This window comes from Seriola aureovittata, chromosome 7, assembly GCF_021018895.1.
Source record: "Seriola aureovittata isolate HTS-2021-v1 ecotype China chromosome 7, ASM2101889v1, whole genome shotgun sequence".
NCBI lineage: Eukaryota > Metazoa > Chordata > Actinopteri > Carangiformes > Carangidae > Seriola > Seriola aureovittata.
This window is the reverse complement of record NC_079370.1, coordinates 13,823,318-13,840,075: the sequence shown is the minus strand read 5'-3', so window position 1 is coordinate 13,840,075 and position 16,758 is coordinate 13,823,318. Positions and strand designations below refer to the sequence as shown.

The 16,758-nt window shown below is 39.8% G+C and overlaps 3 protein-coding genes across 5 annotated transcripts in view; 1 reads left to right on the top strand and 2 right to left on the bottom strand.

The window, feature by feature from the left end:
• Nucleotides 1-4,363: 4,363 nt before the first annotated feature.
• Nucleotides 4,364-7,044, bottom strand: ino80c (INO80 complex subunit C). The gene is made up of 5 exons (XM_056380860.1): nucleotides 6,763-7,044; nucleotides 6,291-6,407; nucleotides 6,086-6,197; nucleotides 5,461-5,528; nucleotides 4,364-5,352 (listed from the first exon to the last, which is right to left on the bottom strand). Exons 1-5 carry the CDS (start codon nucleotides 6,937-6,939, stop codon nucleotides 5,221-5,223), a joined length of 606 nt encoding a protein of 201 aa, XP_056236835.1. The 5' UTR covers nucleotides 6,940-7,044; the 3' UTR covers nucleotides 4,364-5,220.
• Nucleotides 7,045-7,258: 214 nt separating this feature from the next.
• On the bottom strand, nucleotides 7,259-15,161 carry LOC130172178 (SUN domain-containing protein 2-like). Of its 2 annotated transcripts, none has more exons than XM_056380663.1 (9): nucleotides 9,433-9,637; nucleotides 9,258-9,348; nucleotides 8,996-9,108; nucleotides 8,786-8,874; nucleotides 8,476-8,611; nucleotides 8,240-8,355; nucleotides 7,935-8,105; nucleotides 7,724-7,813; nucleotides 7,259-7,527 (listed from the first exon to the last, which is right to left on the bottom strand). In XM_056380663.1, exons 2-9 carry the CDS (start codon nucleotides 9,344-9,346, stop codon nucleotides 7,414-7,416), a joined length of 918 nt encoding a protein of 305 aa, XP_056236638.1. In that variant the 5' UTR covers nucleotides 9,347-9,348; nucleotides 9,433-9,637; the 3' UTR covers nucleotides 7,259-7,413. The 2 variants fall into 2 exon arrangements, with proteins under 2 accessions (XP_056236638.1, XP_056236637.1); XM_056380662.1 differs by lacking the exon at nucleotides 9,433-9,637 and adding an exon at nucleotides 15,039-15,161 and having other exon boundaries at nucleotides 7,261-7,527.
• Nucleotides 15,144-16,758, top strand: part of galnt1 (UDP-N-acetyl-alpha-D-galactosamine:polypeptide N-acetylgalactosaminyltransferase 1) — a 40,148-nt gene continuing 38,533 nt past the window's right edge. Inside the window, exon 1 of one of the 2 annotated variants that reach the window (XM_056380661.1) lies at nucleotides 15,144-15,433. The gene's annotated coding sequence lies outside the window, so the exon portion shown is untranslated. The remainder of the gene's footprint in view (nucleotides 15,434-16,758) is intronic. The other variant, XM_056380660.1, reaches the window with a different exon arrangement.

The window sequence follows — 16,758 nt, the reverse complement described above, 5'->3', positions numbered from 1 at the left end:
TTTGTCCCTGTTAAGAGAGTGACAAATCTCACAAGCAGTGACAAAGTGCAACCATGAAGGCAATGAAGGGCAAAGGTTTCCCAAGAAGGCAAAAATACGAGAACAAATATAGCTGCAAGCAGCGATTAAAGACACACATGAAGAAATTGTGATGATGTTGAACGAAAAAGAGGCAGGAAAGGAGTTTCGGGAGAAATAGCTGCCTAAGCACCACTGGTGCCTGGCCTCATAATACAGTACAAGGAAGAGAAAACCTTTAAAGGAATAGTTTGACATTTGGGAAATAGACTTGCATCCTTGCTGAGAGTTAAATCAGAAGATCAATACCACGCTCTTAGCAGCTGGTTAGTTTATCTTAGCATAAAGACTGGAAACAGCTAACCTGGCTCTGTCCAAAGGTAACAAAATCTGCCCACAAGTACCTTTAAAGCTCAGTGTTTCTTAAAAGTTTTAGTTTTTGTCAGGGGTCATGTACCAGACTGACTTTTGGCTGGGCACCGTAACTCCCCAGAGTCTCTGCTGGTCAACTGGCAACTTCAAGGTGACCAAAGTATTCCTTTAATGGAAGAAGGAAAACATGCTATATTGATAATAAAAAAAACTTAAAGACAGTACAGATTGTGAAAATGGTTATCCACTGCATGCAGTATATTTTGATATGTAGCTTTGCTATGCCTGAGGGGTTAGGGTTAGTTCTGCAGCACGTTAAAATACAGATCACACAAAAACATAACGAAATACATTAAAAGGTGTTATAAATGTCTTAAAAATGCTGAAACCTGTATGTATGTAAAATGACAGCATATAAAACCTGGAGTATATCAAGCCTTCACCATACATATAACACTGACAGCATGAGAGATTAAAGAATGGTTTGCCCTGTTAGACCAGCCTTTAGTATTTTAAATTCACATCCAGAGGGGAGAGGCTGTCCCTGCTGTGTGAAACTTAGAATCAGAGTAAATATAGTCTGAACAAGTTCTAACAAAGTGAATTATAAAGTGGAAGCAGTCCTTGGTACAAGAGATCCATAAACAAAACTACAGAAGTTAAAATATTCATATCACAGGGATAGTCCAGTGGTTGCCGCAGTTCCTGGTGTAGGTTGAAGACCAGCTGTGATTCAAAAACATGGAGTGGGGTTGCCGGGAGGTTCTTTCTGTCGTCTCTAGATAGTTGTTAAGAAGTTGATTCAGATTTCAGCTGTGCTCCTCCCATCTCTAACAGAGAGGTTATGTGAGGACTGTGGAGACTTGAGTTTGAGAGCACTTGGAGATCTGCCCACTTTTCACATCTACCTGCACATTGCCATTTGCTGCAAAAAAGGAATGTGACTGGTGTGGCAGTTGGTTTCAGGAAGTTACAAAAACGTAAGAAGCTGGACTTTTTTTTGTCACTTTCTGACTGTCCCAACTTCAGTGGAAGTGTTGTGCTATAGTTCTCTTTGGTGTCTTTGCCTGGAGAGAAATTAAAGTTCAAAATCTGATCATTCCAAATATGTCTAAAGCTGATCCCTGTCTTTGACTTGGTGTTCAGTGTCATGTTGAAGCTTCTGCAGAACTGGAGTCCATCATAAACATTGGGCCTCAACCGCTGTAGAAAAATAATTCATACAATGAAGTAGCATCCAACAGATTCATAGTATTATATCTTTGTTAACAGGCAGTAAAGAAGTTCACTGTGCTACTTGTGCTGTTCCAATAGGTCAAAAACATAAATATGAAAGTTCCCCTGCTGGCTCAGCAGGCACTGAAGCTGGTCTATCGATCAGCTTACCAGAGCTGGTGGTGCAGTCCATTTCTCCGACCTGACATTTTAGAGTAGTTCTCATTTTTCTTTTCATGTAAGACATGTCAGATGAGTAATACAAGATGGATTCTGTCAATGGTGTTTCCCCAACGTGTTGTCAAAGTAGCTGCTTCTCCCTGGCTGTGATGGCACACCAAGCCATGTTGGATAATGAAATCATGGATCTGATTTGGTCATTTAGCAAAAACTTTAATCAAAACCGAATGTGCATCAAATATGACCTGCTTGTCCACCAAATACCTCTGCAAAAGTTAAATTTGTCATATTTTCATAAGTCCAGGGACACAGTTGAAAGCAGTCCTGGAAGAACTGCATGTACTGGGAAGTGAGAGAAGCTATATAATTACTGTCTGTAGGCATTATACAGCACAGATGCCATCTCCATCATCACTAAAATGTGTCAGTGACAAAAACCCGAGGGCAGACAGGACCTGAATGAGCACCGAGATGACATTCGTTCACAGAGTGCATCTCCCTGGTGTAGCAGAAACTTGCCAGCAGAAGTTCTGCAAGTATAAACATGAAAACAAAATCAACAGAGGAGCCACTCGTTGATTTCAGCTATTGCTGTGTGCGCCCGCTGAAAACACACATCCTGTGCAATGCTGCAGGTGCCAAATCCTCCATCAAAGGAAAATGAGTCATTTTATGCACACCACAATCAATTTCTTAATGATGGTTATTATATGATTGAGCTGTAGTCCTAAATTGCTTACATCCATTTCCGTGCCCATACTAAAATTAGTAATGATTGTCATCAGCCTGTTTAAATCAGTGTGCTCATGTTTTTATTATTGTTTATTATGAATACTATATTCACTGCTATCAGTATGCACTGTCACTTCTATGAATGTTTAACTGTAGCAGTAATATTCATAATATTTATGATGTCATTTATATTAATCATATTACTATTTGGTGTGCTTACCTGATTTATGGCAGCCTTTCACTTATTGGTAGTATTTGGCAGTCTGACCTGTGATTGAATAAGTATAAATTCTCCTGCATCAGTACATGTTTATAAATCCTAGACTGTGAACAGAAATGGACACACTTGTGTGATCTCACTGACTCATGGTAGGACACCAAACACATTCAGCAAGGCTGGATGGCAGAATGAGCAGAGCTCTGGCGCTCCCAAGTGGTGATAAAGTGTGACTGCAAAAGACAGGTGTACCTGCAGGATTTGTTGACTGCATGTTGGCACCAAGTGAAAAACAACTCATATACTGTATGTTCCTCTATTTTTCCATTTCTATTTTCATAGCCCTAAACAAACAGATAAACTGACACTACTACTTTCTTGGGTGGACACAATGCAGAGAGGTCCACAAATGTGAAAGCACATACTGTATACACACATGCTTGCAGACGCTCACACACACACACAAACACTCTATTGGATCGTGTGCTTGGGTAGCAGAAAGCCCTGGTGCTGTTCATTAATCACAATGTTGAGGTTTTGATGCCACAGCAGGAATCGAAATGCTGGTGTGACTCTCATAGATATACTATACTGCCTTCATCAGCTTCACTGAAGTCCAGAGCTGGGAGAAGTTACACTCAGACATGAGTAAGAGTGGTCATTTGTAGAAATGCTAATAATTCGATATTTCTGGAACCATGTGTAACTGTGTCGCTCATTTATGCTTTTGAAAAACAATGGAGGTCTTATGAGGAATAATATATATCAGGCTTCGGCCATACTTGTGAGTATGATCAATTCATTGATAGTTTTTAGCTTACATTTCATGGCATTTGTTGGTATGGAGACAAATATAGAATATTACCAGGCTTATTCTTAAATGCTAACACATTGCCTTATTATCCTTTATTGCAACGTGTATCCAAAGGCCTGTGTAAACTGTCTTAAATTATTATGTAGATTGATGAGTCACCAACTCAACAGGTAAGGACTTATAGCTCAGTGGTTAGAGCAGGGGACTTAAAAGGGTTGCAAGTTTGATTTTCTTCTCAGGGCTTTTGTCATTTTCACAAGCCTTGATCCCCAGTGACTGTGCAGGTGCCTTTATTCTTAGTATTTGCATAATAGGGATCATTCTCATGAGAAATACATTCAACCTCATTTGTCAAGTTTTTGAAAAATAGCATGAAATATATGATCCTGGATACCTGCCATGTGTGATGAATGAGACATTCTCACTCTACCAGTTGGATAGCAAATCATACATCAAATGTAGCTGTGGAATTAAAACCATGTGGAACCAATTCTACATTTACATATGACATATGTTAAATTAGGCCTGCTTGCTGAATCTTGGCTTATGAAAAGACAGTTTTGGCTCTGCTACATTTGCATAGCTTACATACATGCAGGCTGCTGCATAAAACAGAAGAGCCAAGGTGCAGCTAAGTACCATAGCAGGTGTGGATGTTTCAGTTAAGGCTCATTATAAAGAGAAGTGTTTTATATCAATGTCCAACAAGTGTGATTACAGGTTGTCATATAAGCAAAATAGGAAACAACCAAATTAAGTCGAAAATTTAGTCTATCTCCATTTTCCACTGAAAAATTGTAAATTTACACAAAGAATGATGGAAAAGAGACACACTCACTTTTAATAGGTACATTATAGAAAAGTAACTGACAGTCAGTCTGAAATGGACGAACTCCTTCCAACAGCTGTGCAACATCTTTGTAAACAAGTTTTCTCTACACCAATCAGATTGAACTTCCACTGATAGATATTAACATTTTTTGTGTAGAAGACATAAGAAACTTGCACCACTGGAAACAGATGTTCTACCACAAGGGGGCAGACAGCATCCTAACCAGTAATGCTTTTTATTCAGTACTTGTTCCACAGTGATTTAGAAGGTCCCAAACTTGCTCAAGGGTTTGTAGGAACACTTAATTAGAAAATATATTCCAGGACTCTGAGAAATACAATATTACAAATAAGCAAAATAATAGCCTATTCTCTCTTTTCAGTTATATTTAACTATGTATTAAATTTCTTAACTTTAAGGAATAAAACATATCCAGTTTTGTCCATTTCAGAATTGTCCAGTTCACTGGATGTTCTCTGATAGTGACATTATAACTTCCAGCTATTGATAACAACACTATCCAATAGAAACACGCCTCACAAACAGAGCAATAAGGCAAATCATTTAAAGTTTTTTCTTCTTTCTAAATGGAAAAAAAAAATCACACTTGTTCCATTTATTTTGTCATAGTAACAATTATGATTGAGATCACCGTCTTAATAACAGCAGGGCAGATGTTTTTTTTTTTTTAGAGGTCAGCAAAAATGTTTGCAGTGGTATTCACATCTGGGTTGCCTCTGTGAGCTCTCAGAGTCTCCTGGCCTCCCCAAAAGGCTACTACACTGACATGAGTTCAGTTCTGGTTTGAAACCACCTCTGGTTCCAGGCATCTCTCTGCTGTCAAGGTACGATGCATGTTGCCTTTCGAAGGGCCAAGTAGCCCGTTACAACATCAGTGGGGAGGAGACGGATGTAGGAGAACTCTTCAGAGGATGTGAAGCGTAGTTTTGTCTGAGGGTCTGTGTAGTTTGCCTGAGGAAAGACAACAGAGTATTCAGTGTTTTCAGTGTTTTACACAAGACCTGGCGAAAGTCAGGCTGTTCCTTGTTCGATCACATTTTTAGCAGACTAATTACTCACTGGGAGTCCAGAGATGTCAGAGTATTTCTTAGCTGGCTTCAGGGAGGGAGGGGCGTCGATGTTGTAGTCTGTAAACACAGAAAAATCATGCATTCAAATATTATTAAATATATTATGTATATTAAATACATTATCTAATACTATCAGATATGTTATATTATTAAAACTGTACCATTATGGCTGTTTCTTCTGACTTATCACTGCAGGCTTATATTTAATATAATAATATACTACAGCTTAAACATACAGTATACTATAAAGAACAGCAAAGAGAAAAATTTAAGCCTCTTTTTGCACAAACTCAATTTCAAACTCATTTTGAAACTAAACTAACTTTTAAAACTAGCTAACTCTACCTAAGCAAACTAAACACATAAGTCTCTTGACCCAACTTGCTATTAATAAGATTCAGTTTCTAAATGGACCTTGGTAGAATAAAGTCAAATGGCAAGAATACCTTAAAAAATTATAAATGTTAGGTAAAAAGGATTCGTGTCTAAGCCATTATTCTGTATTAATATAAAAATAGAAGTGGTAGAATTTTGAATATACAAATAGGACCCTAATTATTTAGAGCTAAGAAATATACAACATGTAGCAGGTAAAATAAGATACAAACACTCACAATTGGGATCATTGAGCTTCCAGGGTAACGTCCGCTCCAATGCCAGAATCTGTTTGAGATTCTTCCAGGTCCGGTTCTTTTTGCCTGCTGCCGCTCCACCAATCCCAGAATGCTGCCAAGATTGAAACAGGGAAAAAAAGACAGAAATTGAGGAAGAAGCAACAGAAGCAGATAAACTTAAACCAAGACAGGCACAGACACTCACCATAAATGAGGGGTCTTTGAATGGTGGAGGCTTTGCTGTGGACTCTGTGGTGGCCGTTGGACCGCTGTCTACTGATCCCGCCGGCTTCACCTCTGACACCGTCTCTACCACTGTCATCTAAAGATACATGAAGCAGTACTCACATTTGATGTCAAGCTACTAGTTTACATGTTTTGAATGTAAACAAAGTTTCAGGTGGGTAGTGTAACCCGAAACCTAAAGATACATTTAAATGGTATCTATACCTAAGATGAAACTTAATTAGCATTTGAAAATTGTTATATAAAAACCATGTGTACAACTCTAATCATGTCATTGTGTGTATTTGCACTAAGAATGCAAACGACACACACTATAGTAGACCTATACACATACTTATACTGCATTGTGTGTGTGTGTGTGTGTGTGTGTGTGTGTGTGTGTGTGTGTGTGTGTGTGGTGTGTGTGTGTGTGTGTGTGTGTCTACCGTCACCTGTGTCTGTGCTGTCGGTGTCGCTGTCTGCGGGGCTTTCTTCTTCTTGCTGCCGCTCCCGGTGGCCTGCTGGACGGCTGACACCGCCGGACTCCCGGCACGTTTCTTCCCCCGGAGAGCGGCAGAGCTGGCGGCTGTCGGTTGAGCCCTGATGGTTATTGGGATCTGAGATGCCATTTGTAGCGATACGGCATCAAGGTCGTTGTGATATACGAAGTAAATGCAACCTTCTCGCTCGACATTAGCCGTCCATCATCCGGCTTGTAAACATCGCTCCACCCGGATGTGGAATTGTTTCACTTCCGGTATATCAATCGTGTGAAATTATTATAGAAAATCTTCGAAATAATATGTATTAATCATATTTATATGTTATCTTTATTAAAATGTGTTATAATAATCAAAATAAAAACTCAAAGTCATTTGAAGTCATTTTTGAGTGAAAACCCATATCCAAAACCTTAAAGAAATTGAACTGAGTAGCCTATAATACACACACAGCATGTGTTATGGTTTGATCTATAAACCACTGGAATCAAAGCCACAGGTAAATATTTCATAAATAATTTTTTATGAAAAGCGTGAGCTCTGAAATCAAAACATTGATGCATTATTTACAGTAAGTGCAGTTATCGTTTATTGCATTTCGGCTCACTCTGCCAGCTTTCCATGGACCCTGAAGCCGTACAGACAGGAGTAGACAGGATGGCCCCAGTTGCTCTCAACTTGCAGCTTTATATAGTTAAAGAAACCTTGTTTGTTATCCTGAGGGAAGAGAAGAGAAATGAGCAGAGAGTTAGTTGAGTGGTCAAAAATGAATGTCCCTAAAAAAGATAAAATGCCATCAGGGATATAGTGAATACAGCAAGGAAGGCAAACTGCAACCCCTTGTATTAGCTTGTGGGTGAAATTTAAAAATACATGTGCATATGTTTGGTGGTGGTCATGGTGTAATACTCACAGATGTTTTGAAAGTCTGAACTGGATCCCCATTCTGATCATAAAGAAAAGTTCCAAGATGGGTTCCCTTGTCATCTAAATTCTCCATTCCCTGATAGAAAGAATGAAATAGACATCCAGTTGAACACCTTGTTGTTCTCTATGTATGTAACAGTTTTAAATCAAATCGAGTGGATTTCTTTATTGTAACAATGATAATTTTGTGAACTTACATAGATGGTAAACTCCTTGGGGGCACTGGTGATGGTGCCAGTTGGGGTCACATTCTTTGAAATGTGTTCCAGTGTCACATGACTGATGGTGACTCGGTGGGAGAGTGTGATGAGCAAGTGACCCTTCCCACCTGCAAATGCCCAGCAGCGACCTGGAAGAGGTGAGTGTCCCTGAGGAGAGAAAGCGTGAAAAGCAGTGTGTTGCATGTATGAAAAAGAACAGGCAGTAAAAAAAATAAAATAATCACAATTATAACATCATAGTCATACTGTATAGCATTCTGTTTCGTGTGTGTATGTTCCACCTGAATAACAGTCCTTTGGTGAACGGGTGGTCGCATTAAAGGTATTCCGAGGATTGTTGTGAATGTCTCTTTAGTCTGGTGCGCTTCAGATGAGAGATGGAGTACAACTTTTGCTCCTGCACACAACAACACACACACACAAAGAGAATAAGACAGCAGTCTCAATTTTTTTTTAAGTACATTCGTGAATTACAATCTGGCAAATGAAGATAATGAAGATGGTTTAGATGTCTCACCTAGCGATTGTAGAGCAAAGTTGGGTAAACTGTCTGCTGTTAGAAAATGAGAATTAATCTCCTGCTTTAACCTCAGCAGTTCGTTCTGCAGCTCTCTCACTCGCTCCTCCATCTCCTTGCATCGTGCAGTTGGGTCCTGTTGGTGAGAATAGATTAATTTAACATTGCATGTAGACAGATTTGGGATATTGAAATGCCTACATCAATATGTGTTTTGCACAAAGACAAGAATATCTTTGGTTGTGTGCAGGAAGAATAAAATGAAGTTTCTATTCAAAAGAGAAAGTCAAGCTGCTTTTGTGGGTCAGACCTTCGTATTGATTATAGGTGAGATGGGTGATTCCAAAACTCCTGGATTCAGGAAGTTGCTGTTCAGTGTAATAATTGAGTATGCTAATCCTGATGGATGGAGAAAGACAATCAGCAGGTCAGGGTTGTTTTATCCAAAAGATAGACACTCTACAAAACCCACAAGCTTCTGTACTAGGTTTAGTTGTTTATGGAAGAAGAGGTCACTTACCAAAACACAGGGGGAGTATGAGGAATATAAAGTGTCTGTTGCCATTCCTATTGTTGCTAGTCTCTATTGCTTCAGGCTGAATATGGCGATTAATCTTACGCCTTCTGAAAATCCTGGATGTTATGAAAATGCGAAAAGAGCTTTGAGGATGTATGAAGAACAGGTCACTGTGTTAAACACATACATACTGTGGTTACCATGTGTGCATATACAGCATGACAGTGACAAACACACAAATACACACACATACACTCCAACGTACCTGTGCAGGGTTTCCCTATAAGAAATTAACGGTTCTCTGTCAATGCCGTAGTATCCTGAGTCCTCCAGCCGAGGGCTTCGTCGTGACATGACTGTTAACCAAAAGAGAAATGAGGTCGGTCATTTTCTGACACAAGGCATGTCATGCACTTATTCTAACTGTTACTATAACTAACCTGTTAATATTTAAGGGCTTGCATTCCTTTATCTTTATCCCTGTCATTCCAGTGGCAGTTTACAAAACGAGTTCTGACTCTTGTGTCAACAGTATAGTTTTGCGCTGAATTCACTGTGCGTTCAGGTAATGAAGCCAGAAGTGAGATCTAAACCACACTTGATGTGATTGTTGCGTTAACGTTCTATTCGCGTCATGACTGTAGAGCAAGAGGCCGAATGTTAGACACACACCCACGTGCACGCGCGCACACACACACACAAGCACACGCAAACACACACACACACAAAGCCTGGTTTATGGCTTTAAGGTGAATCGAAAATGCTTTACATAAGGCACAGAGATGTACTAAAACAGCATTAAAGAGAAAAATCAATGAATAAAATAATAAAACAAAATTGTGTACATGAAAAAATATAAAAATCAACACTAAAAGTGATAATACAGTAACCGTAATCTTCAAGCTCAGTATGACACAGAAACACATTCCTATCAGTGGAGTGTTGCTGCCACCATGTGTTTGAGAACGGTTTCTGCACACAGAAATCTGTGAACACTCTGCTGTTCAAATAAACAAAACAGGAGGGGGAGGGGGTCATATAATGGATGAGCTCTCAAACTGGAGACAATTAGCTCCTTAGTGGACTTAAATGATAAAGCTGCTAACATTCCTCTAAAGATACATAGTGCACTTGAGTTTTTAATTACCTGATTGCATTTTGCTTTGCATGCCTGTTATTGATCGCCTATATAACTTATTAAAGAAATAACTAAGGAGAAAATTTCTTTCCAATTCTCTTCAGGCCAAGTTTTATCCTTAAAATTTATAGCTAAATATAGCAGCTACAGGCACTTAGCCGCTTCTGAGGCCTTATTGGATTGATGGTAGCCTATTTTTGTAAGTAGTGACCCATAAAACGGGCTACAGTTATGGCCCTCTGTTCCAGTTCCAGTTGTGCGTTGGGATTTATACATGCTGTATATTAACACAATATTTCCAATTATCTTAAATTAATAACTTGTAACTAACCACAACCTTATACACAAAAATGAAGTATACTGTCAGAAATTCATTTTTTGTTCTGTCTGTATGATATGGTTTTGTTACAAAGATTTCTGTCAGACGACTGATTTAACTCTATTTCCACAAATAAAAGATGTATAATCAGAACTATGTTCTCCTTGTTGCTTTAGTCACGAAAGAAAAATAACATTAAAAACAAATAAAGCTGTAAGAAGTGCATTTAAACCAAACACACAATATATACAATTCAACATACAATACAATATTGACTTGTCTAAACACCAAAGGCCAATTTGGAGAAAATATTTCAGAGATACATCCCACCTCCTGTTTCCTGCAACCTTCATTTCAGCCTAATCTTCTTTGACAAATGATGATAGAAGTGAAATGTTCAAACTATTCACTCACTTCTGTAAGAGCTTCTTCAGATGACTTGCACTGCGACTCAGAAGCAGGTCAGTTATTGTAAACTCTCCCTTCAGAGTACAATGAAAATTATCCACCATGTAGATACAGTCTTTTTAACCAAAATCAGATTTTCCCCTGTTAACCTTTTTTTTTTTTATCTTAATTTGAAAGTGTTAGAGCCCTAAAGAGAGAAAAAAAACTATCTGGTATTTTATCCAGTTCAGAGAGTTTTCAATTGCAGGGCCAAAACCCCCAGGTGAGGAAGCACTGCAGTAGAACATTAGTTAGCCTGTATGTGATCATGACCAAATACTTATAAAAGTCCTATTTCAGTGAGCAAAGAAACTTAGTTGGTCCTGACGTGAAAGAGTGGAAGTGAAAAACCTTCCCTTACAGGAGCCTGTAAAGTAGTTCAGGTAAAATTAAACAAGCTTAGGTGTCAGAATAACTCTGCAGGCTGAAGTGGCCTGCAGTTATCTGATGGCTGATTAGAGTAGGATGCCATGCCTTGGGAGGTACATGGTTATTCTCTTGTCCCTAAGTCACAGTGTTTCGCACAAACACCTTTGAGGGGAGAGTGCCTCCAGCATATCCATCAATCTATGCGGGCCCACCAGGGAGGGCCCTGTCAGCATCCACACATCTCCACACAACAAAGACATATCATATCCAAATTCAACACACTGCCCTCTGAGCTGCCGCGGAGACCGTGATGAACTGAGGGATGCTGATGTAATACTTGTATGTGTGGAGATGTATTTGAGACACACACAGGAAAGCTTTACTGCTACTTTTCTGTCCTTGTCCCGTCTTATAGTGACTAGAGGACCACACTCGCAGGGGAAATGCTGATTCAGAGGAAGGTCTTTCCAAATGTCTCATTCATATTTCAGCACCAGCATACTGCTGCTGCCAGCTACATGAATAAAGTATATCTAGAGACTCTGTGTGAGCTCAATTGCAAACAGATATGAATGTTTTATGGGTGAAGTTAAACTATGAGCTGTAACTGTGGGGCATTGGACCCACACACCCCATTTCTTATGAACACATCACCTATACTGTATGAGCCAGACAGCAGGCTGGAGCAGCATGCTGGAACCAGCAACATCAAAGTAAAAGATTTTGCACCAGCTGGACTCAAACTTATAGTCTAAACACACCTGTGCTACACAGAGCTCTTCTGTCAAACAAGAGAAGCTGTTCTCAGCTGTCTGTTACGCTCTTGAAACTGTCCTGTTGCTACAAAAACCATAGAAAAAGCATTTTCACCATGAAGTTGATTTTCAAGTTGACACACAGATATACAGTATGAATATATGCTCCTAGGGATCTAATTTAAAAGCGTATTGCGTAAGCTGTTTTCTGCTCTAGTGATTCTGGGTGGTATATGGAAGCCAAACATGTAAGCCACAGCCTGAAGCACCACTTATTGATCAGCAGGCCATTGACTGGTGCTGGATATGTGACAATGTTTGTAATGGGAATGGATAGCTCTCACGTGTGTGAATGCATGCATGTGTGTGTAGGCATATCCTGCCTAGTTTGAGGACATTTGTATACATGGAAAGATTGTTTGAATATGTATGAGTCTGTGTGGTGAATAAGAGAAAATGTACACGAGAAACAGTGTGCTTGTAATCTTTTGGCTGTAGTAACATTTGAAATACATACTTCAAGCATATGCAAACTATATATTTGCATATGTAAAGACAGTTATCAACAGAAAGATAAGTGGTATTTTTCAGTTTAGCCTTACATCACAGTTAAACACATTTGTATGGCTCTGATAAATTATGGGATGTCTAGTGCCTTGCTCAAGGACGTATCAGTGGTGGTTTGGCCAGGAGGACAGAGCCCTCCTTTTTTCCTACCTGATCTGTGTTTAAAACTACTACTTTTCAATCCCAAGCCTGTGTCTTTAATCTGTATTCATTCAAAAGATAAATATTTATTTTGAAAGAATAACAGAAATCAAACTGCTTTATCAAATTAAAGCCCTCGCAGCTTTAAAGAGGATTTGATGCAGCTGACAGTAGGTTTTCTCTTCCAAATGAAAGACATAATTAGAGATGACAAAAAAAAACCCAGGTTGTGAATGCCTTTTGCAGATGTATAATGACTAATACAAGATGGCAAGCTTGTTGAGGGAGAATGCAAATAAGCTGGGTGTATCACATATTTAATCATTCACTGCACTGAAGCTCGCTTCCCGAATACATTCTGCATGACCTGACCTAGAAGTGAAGCTGTATTGCTATTCACATCTCATCAAGTCCAAGCAGAGTGTTTTGTGTCTGTGCAGGTAGAACGTTGAGTCATAAAAATGAGACACGGCTCCTCACTGACTTCATTATGTGCAACAAGAGTTTGGCGGCGATGCTGACGCAAACCAATTTGCACATGTAACTCTGAGAAAGTGGGCCGACACCATATCTTGCCCATCATATCTTGGCCACTCAGAATTACATCTTTCTCAGAATTACACCCAGGACTGCATTGCCAATCAGAAACAGAATTTACCATCCCTGTGAAAGAGCAGTCCATAAATTGGTATCAACTGAAGAAAATGAACTCACTGAGTCAGGCTGCTAGCTCTGCCTGGCACTGGCAACTGTCTGAGCACTCCCAAGTGCTTCTCTTATTCTGGTAATAAATTGTGACGAAAAAAAGGTTACGCCTGCAGTGAAGACATTTAAACACTCCCTTGATGGAACAGGTAATAGTGAGCAATACTGTTGACATCTTATTTATAGCGTCTTGTAACCCAGAGTATCCCATTTGCCATAAACAGTTCTCCTTTCCCTTGTAGAGGAAAACAGGTGACAGTTTTCTTTTTCTACTCTCTTTTCTCTGTTTTTTTTTTTCTTTTTCAGATAGTAGTATGACAAGCCCTTAACTGCATCAAAGGTCTTACTGGATTTATTGTATGTTTGCAAGTAGGGGGCAAAAATTGTAGTGTTTATTATTTTGACATATTCCACCACACAGATCAGCCTATATTTTAAATGAATCATAAATGCTTATAGGAACATGCATACATCTTCCTGTTGGAGCTAACAGGCAAATGTTTCTGTAAACAATGTTGAAGTCTCCCAAGTAATTAAGATGTAAAACTTTTCACCTCTACCAAGGTTGTATCATCTAATGATGTGATAAGGATTTTGGGTTTTATTAAAACAGTTATAAGTTCAGGAGATGGATAGCTGGATCACTAAGAGTAGAAAAAAAATAGGACTAGGATGTTGGATACAAGAGCCACTTTTTCATATCCTGTATTTGTAGGCAGTGGAATATTCCACTTTCTCCAAAATGTGAGTTGCCATGACCTCAAATTTAGAAAGAAGCCTCCATTTCAAAAACAGACATTTAACGCATACATTTTTGGATAAAACAGGATAAAATAGGCCTTCTAGCCACTATATAATCCAATGGAGGTCTTTACTAATACTTACTACTGACTGACTCATGCAAAAAGGTGGATGACAAGGATCTTTGTTTCACTTGGATATAGCTATGCTTTGCTCACCACTTAGGCCGGATCACTATCATTTTGAACAGTGATTCTGTCTACGCTTTCTTTCTTTTTCTCATATCTGAAAATGCTAGTTGAAATTCCTATCTTGTAAATGTGGAGCAGCAGCTTCCCTGAGGGTCATATGGTATGGCTGCAACTGAAGCTGTTCCCACTTTGCATCAAACAAGATAAACTGTGAGGTTTACCCTCTGATGAATTATAATGTCTGATTTATAAGTAGGCCTACATATATTCTGACTTGGCCCTTGGTATGATTTGTGTTCTGTTATTAGCCCATATATTACTGTTACTCGTGCAGTCCATCTGCAGCTGCATCACTCTCCTGTTGTACAGCTTTTCTGTCAAATAGTCTAATGAATCAAATAATGTATAAATACATATGTTTATTGTGCTCTGTGGCTCCTTCGAGATCCTGGATATCAGTTTTGCCAAAACCGCTGGCCAAGAGTAATTTATCTTGGAGTACGATGCAGCTCTAGACACATTTGAATACAGTTGTAACACTTCTAGACTATGTATGGGATCAGTTATAGTATTTCTTCCGGGTTGAGGTAGTGACGGGAGGGATGAGCAGTGATGCTGCCTGTGTTTGCGCCGCACATCAGCAGCCAACCTCCTCTCCCTCAGTCAGACATACCGAGGCAGAGGCAGCACGTCCGTCGGTAGAGAGGGAGCTCAAACGGCATAGCGTTGCTGCCGACTGAACCGACAGTCATATTCACGGTCTTTCCAAATGGATGACTCCTCTCACACAGCCTTTTGACACTGGACAATGCTCTTGTAGCCGCGTTCAACGTGAGAAAAACCTCATTCCCGTCTGGGTTTTTAAGGTAACTGGTTTGTTTCGACGACACGGAGAGGACCACACTCCCCCCCCACCACCACCACCACCATCACCGTTAGCTCGCTAAGCTAGCTAGCCTGCTAACTTAGCTGTGACACTTTGAACCGTTCGGCGTCAGTTTTCTGCCTCGCAGCTAGCCTGCGGTCTCTTGCGCCACAGCGGCGGATTGAGGTGACCTGTCTCTCTAGGTAAGCGAACAATATGTGAAAAACCTTGTATCATCGTTGTTTTTTTTTTTGGCCACATTTTCAACCGCAGGCTTGTTTCTGGCCGGTGAAGCAGTAACGTTATCTAGGAGCAGCGGACTGGCGCTATGGCAGAGTGGTTCTTGTTGACAGAAGCAGCCAAGCAACGGAGATGTGATGCGACTCTGTTAAACACACAAATTGTCACTTTACGTCGCAGCTAACTGGCCGGCAATTGCTGTTTCACAACCACTCTGCAACACGCTTGAGGAAAGAATAGCTGTTTTTTCGATAAGAAAGCTCTTAAATACTTTTCACCAAATGTTAGCGTTCACTCTTGACTGTCGATTTGTGGTGAATGGGCCACTGCCAGATTAACATTATCTTACACTTGCCGCATTTGACTGCAGCCAGTTTTCCTAATGGTTTATCTAAATTGAGAGTGTGTTGAGACTATGTGTGAGTTAACAGATAGCCTGCCTTGACTTAACGGTCAGGATATCACCAATGCAAAGAAGTATAAAGCAATTGATGTTTAAAGTTGGACGTAATTTTCTTAAGGGACTGTAGATGTAGACTTCCTCATTTCTCTCCACATATTTCACAACCTGGAAAGATGAGCTGTACACTAGGAATTTAACCCCTGGTTCGTACTTGTTATGTCTCCTGTGTCCTGATAGAGGTCAGATGATTTAGTTTAGCTTGATACAAACAGGGAGAAAAAAAAGGCTGGTGACCACAATTAACCCCTTCCCATCCTCTGGTGGACTGCAGATTTTTAGTCTCCCCCCCCCCGTTTAACACAGGATAATCACGTTTCACCTAATTCGATCAATAAGAGACATTTTATAGGGTTTGTTTGAAGCATGTGGTGCCTGACCTGTGTGTGTCTGTCTGCAGAGGAGGAGAGACTGAGTGAGTGAAAGAAGAGAGAATGAGCATGCATGAGTGAGCATGCATTAACAATGCTGTAATTATCTCCAGTGATAAGAAAATGGATTCACTATCAATCCTGCAAGAGGCAGCAGTTGCTGAGCAGAGCAGATGAAGATGTAGGATCGACAGAGAACCAGTTCAATTTATCTGTCATGTTCCTTAAAGGGAGAGAAAAGAGGAGCATGTACTATTTATCCTGTGTGTGTGTGTGTGTGTGTGTGTGTGTGTGTGTGTGTGTGTGTGTGTGGCGTTGCTTGTGTGTTTGCAGTAGGAGAATAAGTTGCTGTACCTTTGTGCTACCTGTAGCATTGGTTCTTCGGTGCCTGAACCTGAGTTGATGACCTTGATCATGTTTCGAGCATGAATATCTGTGGTACAGCTGAACCACATAA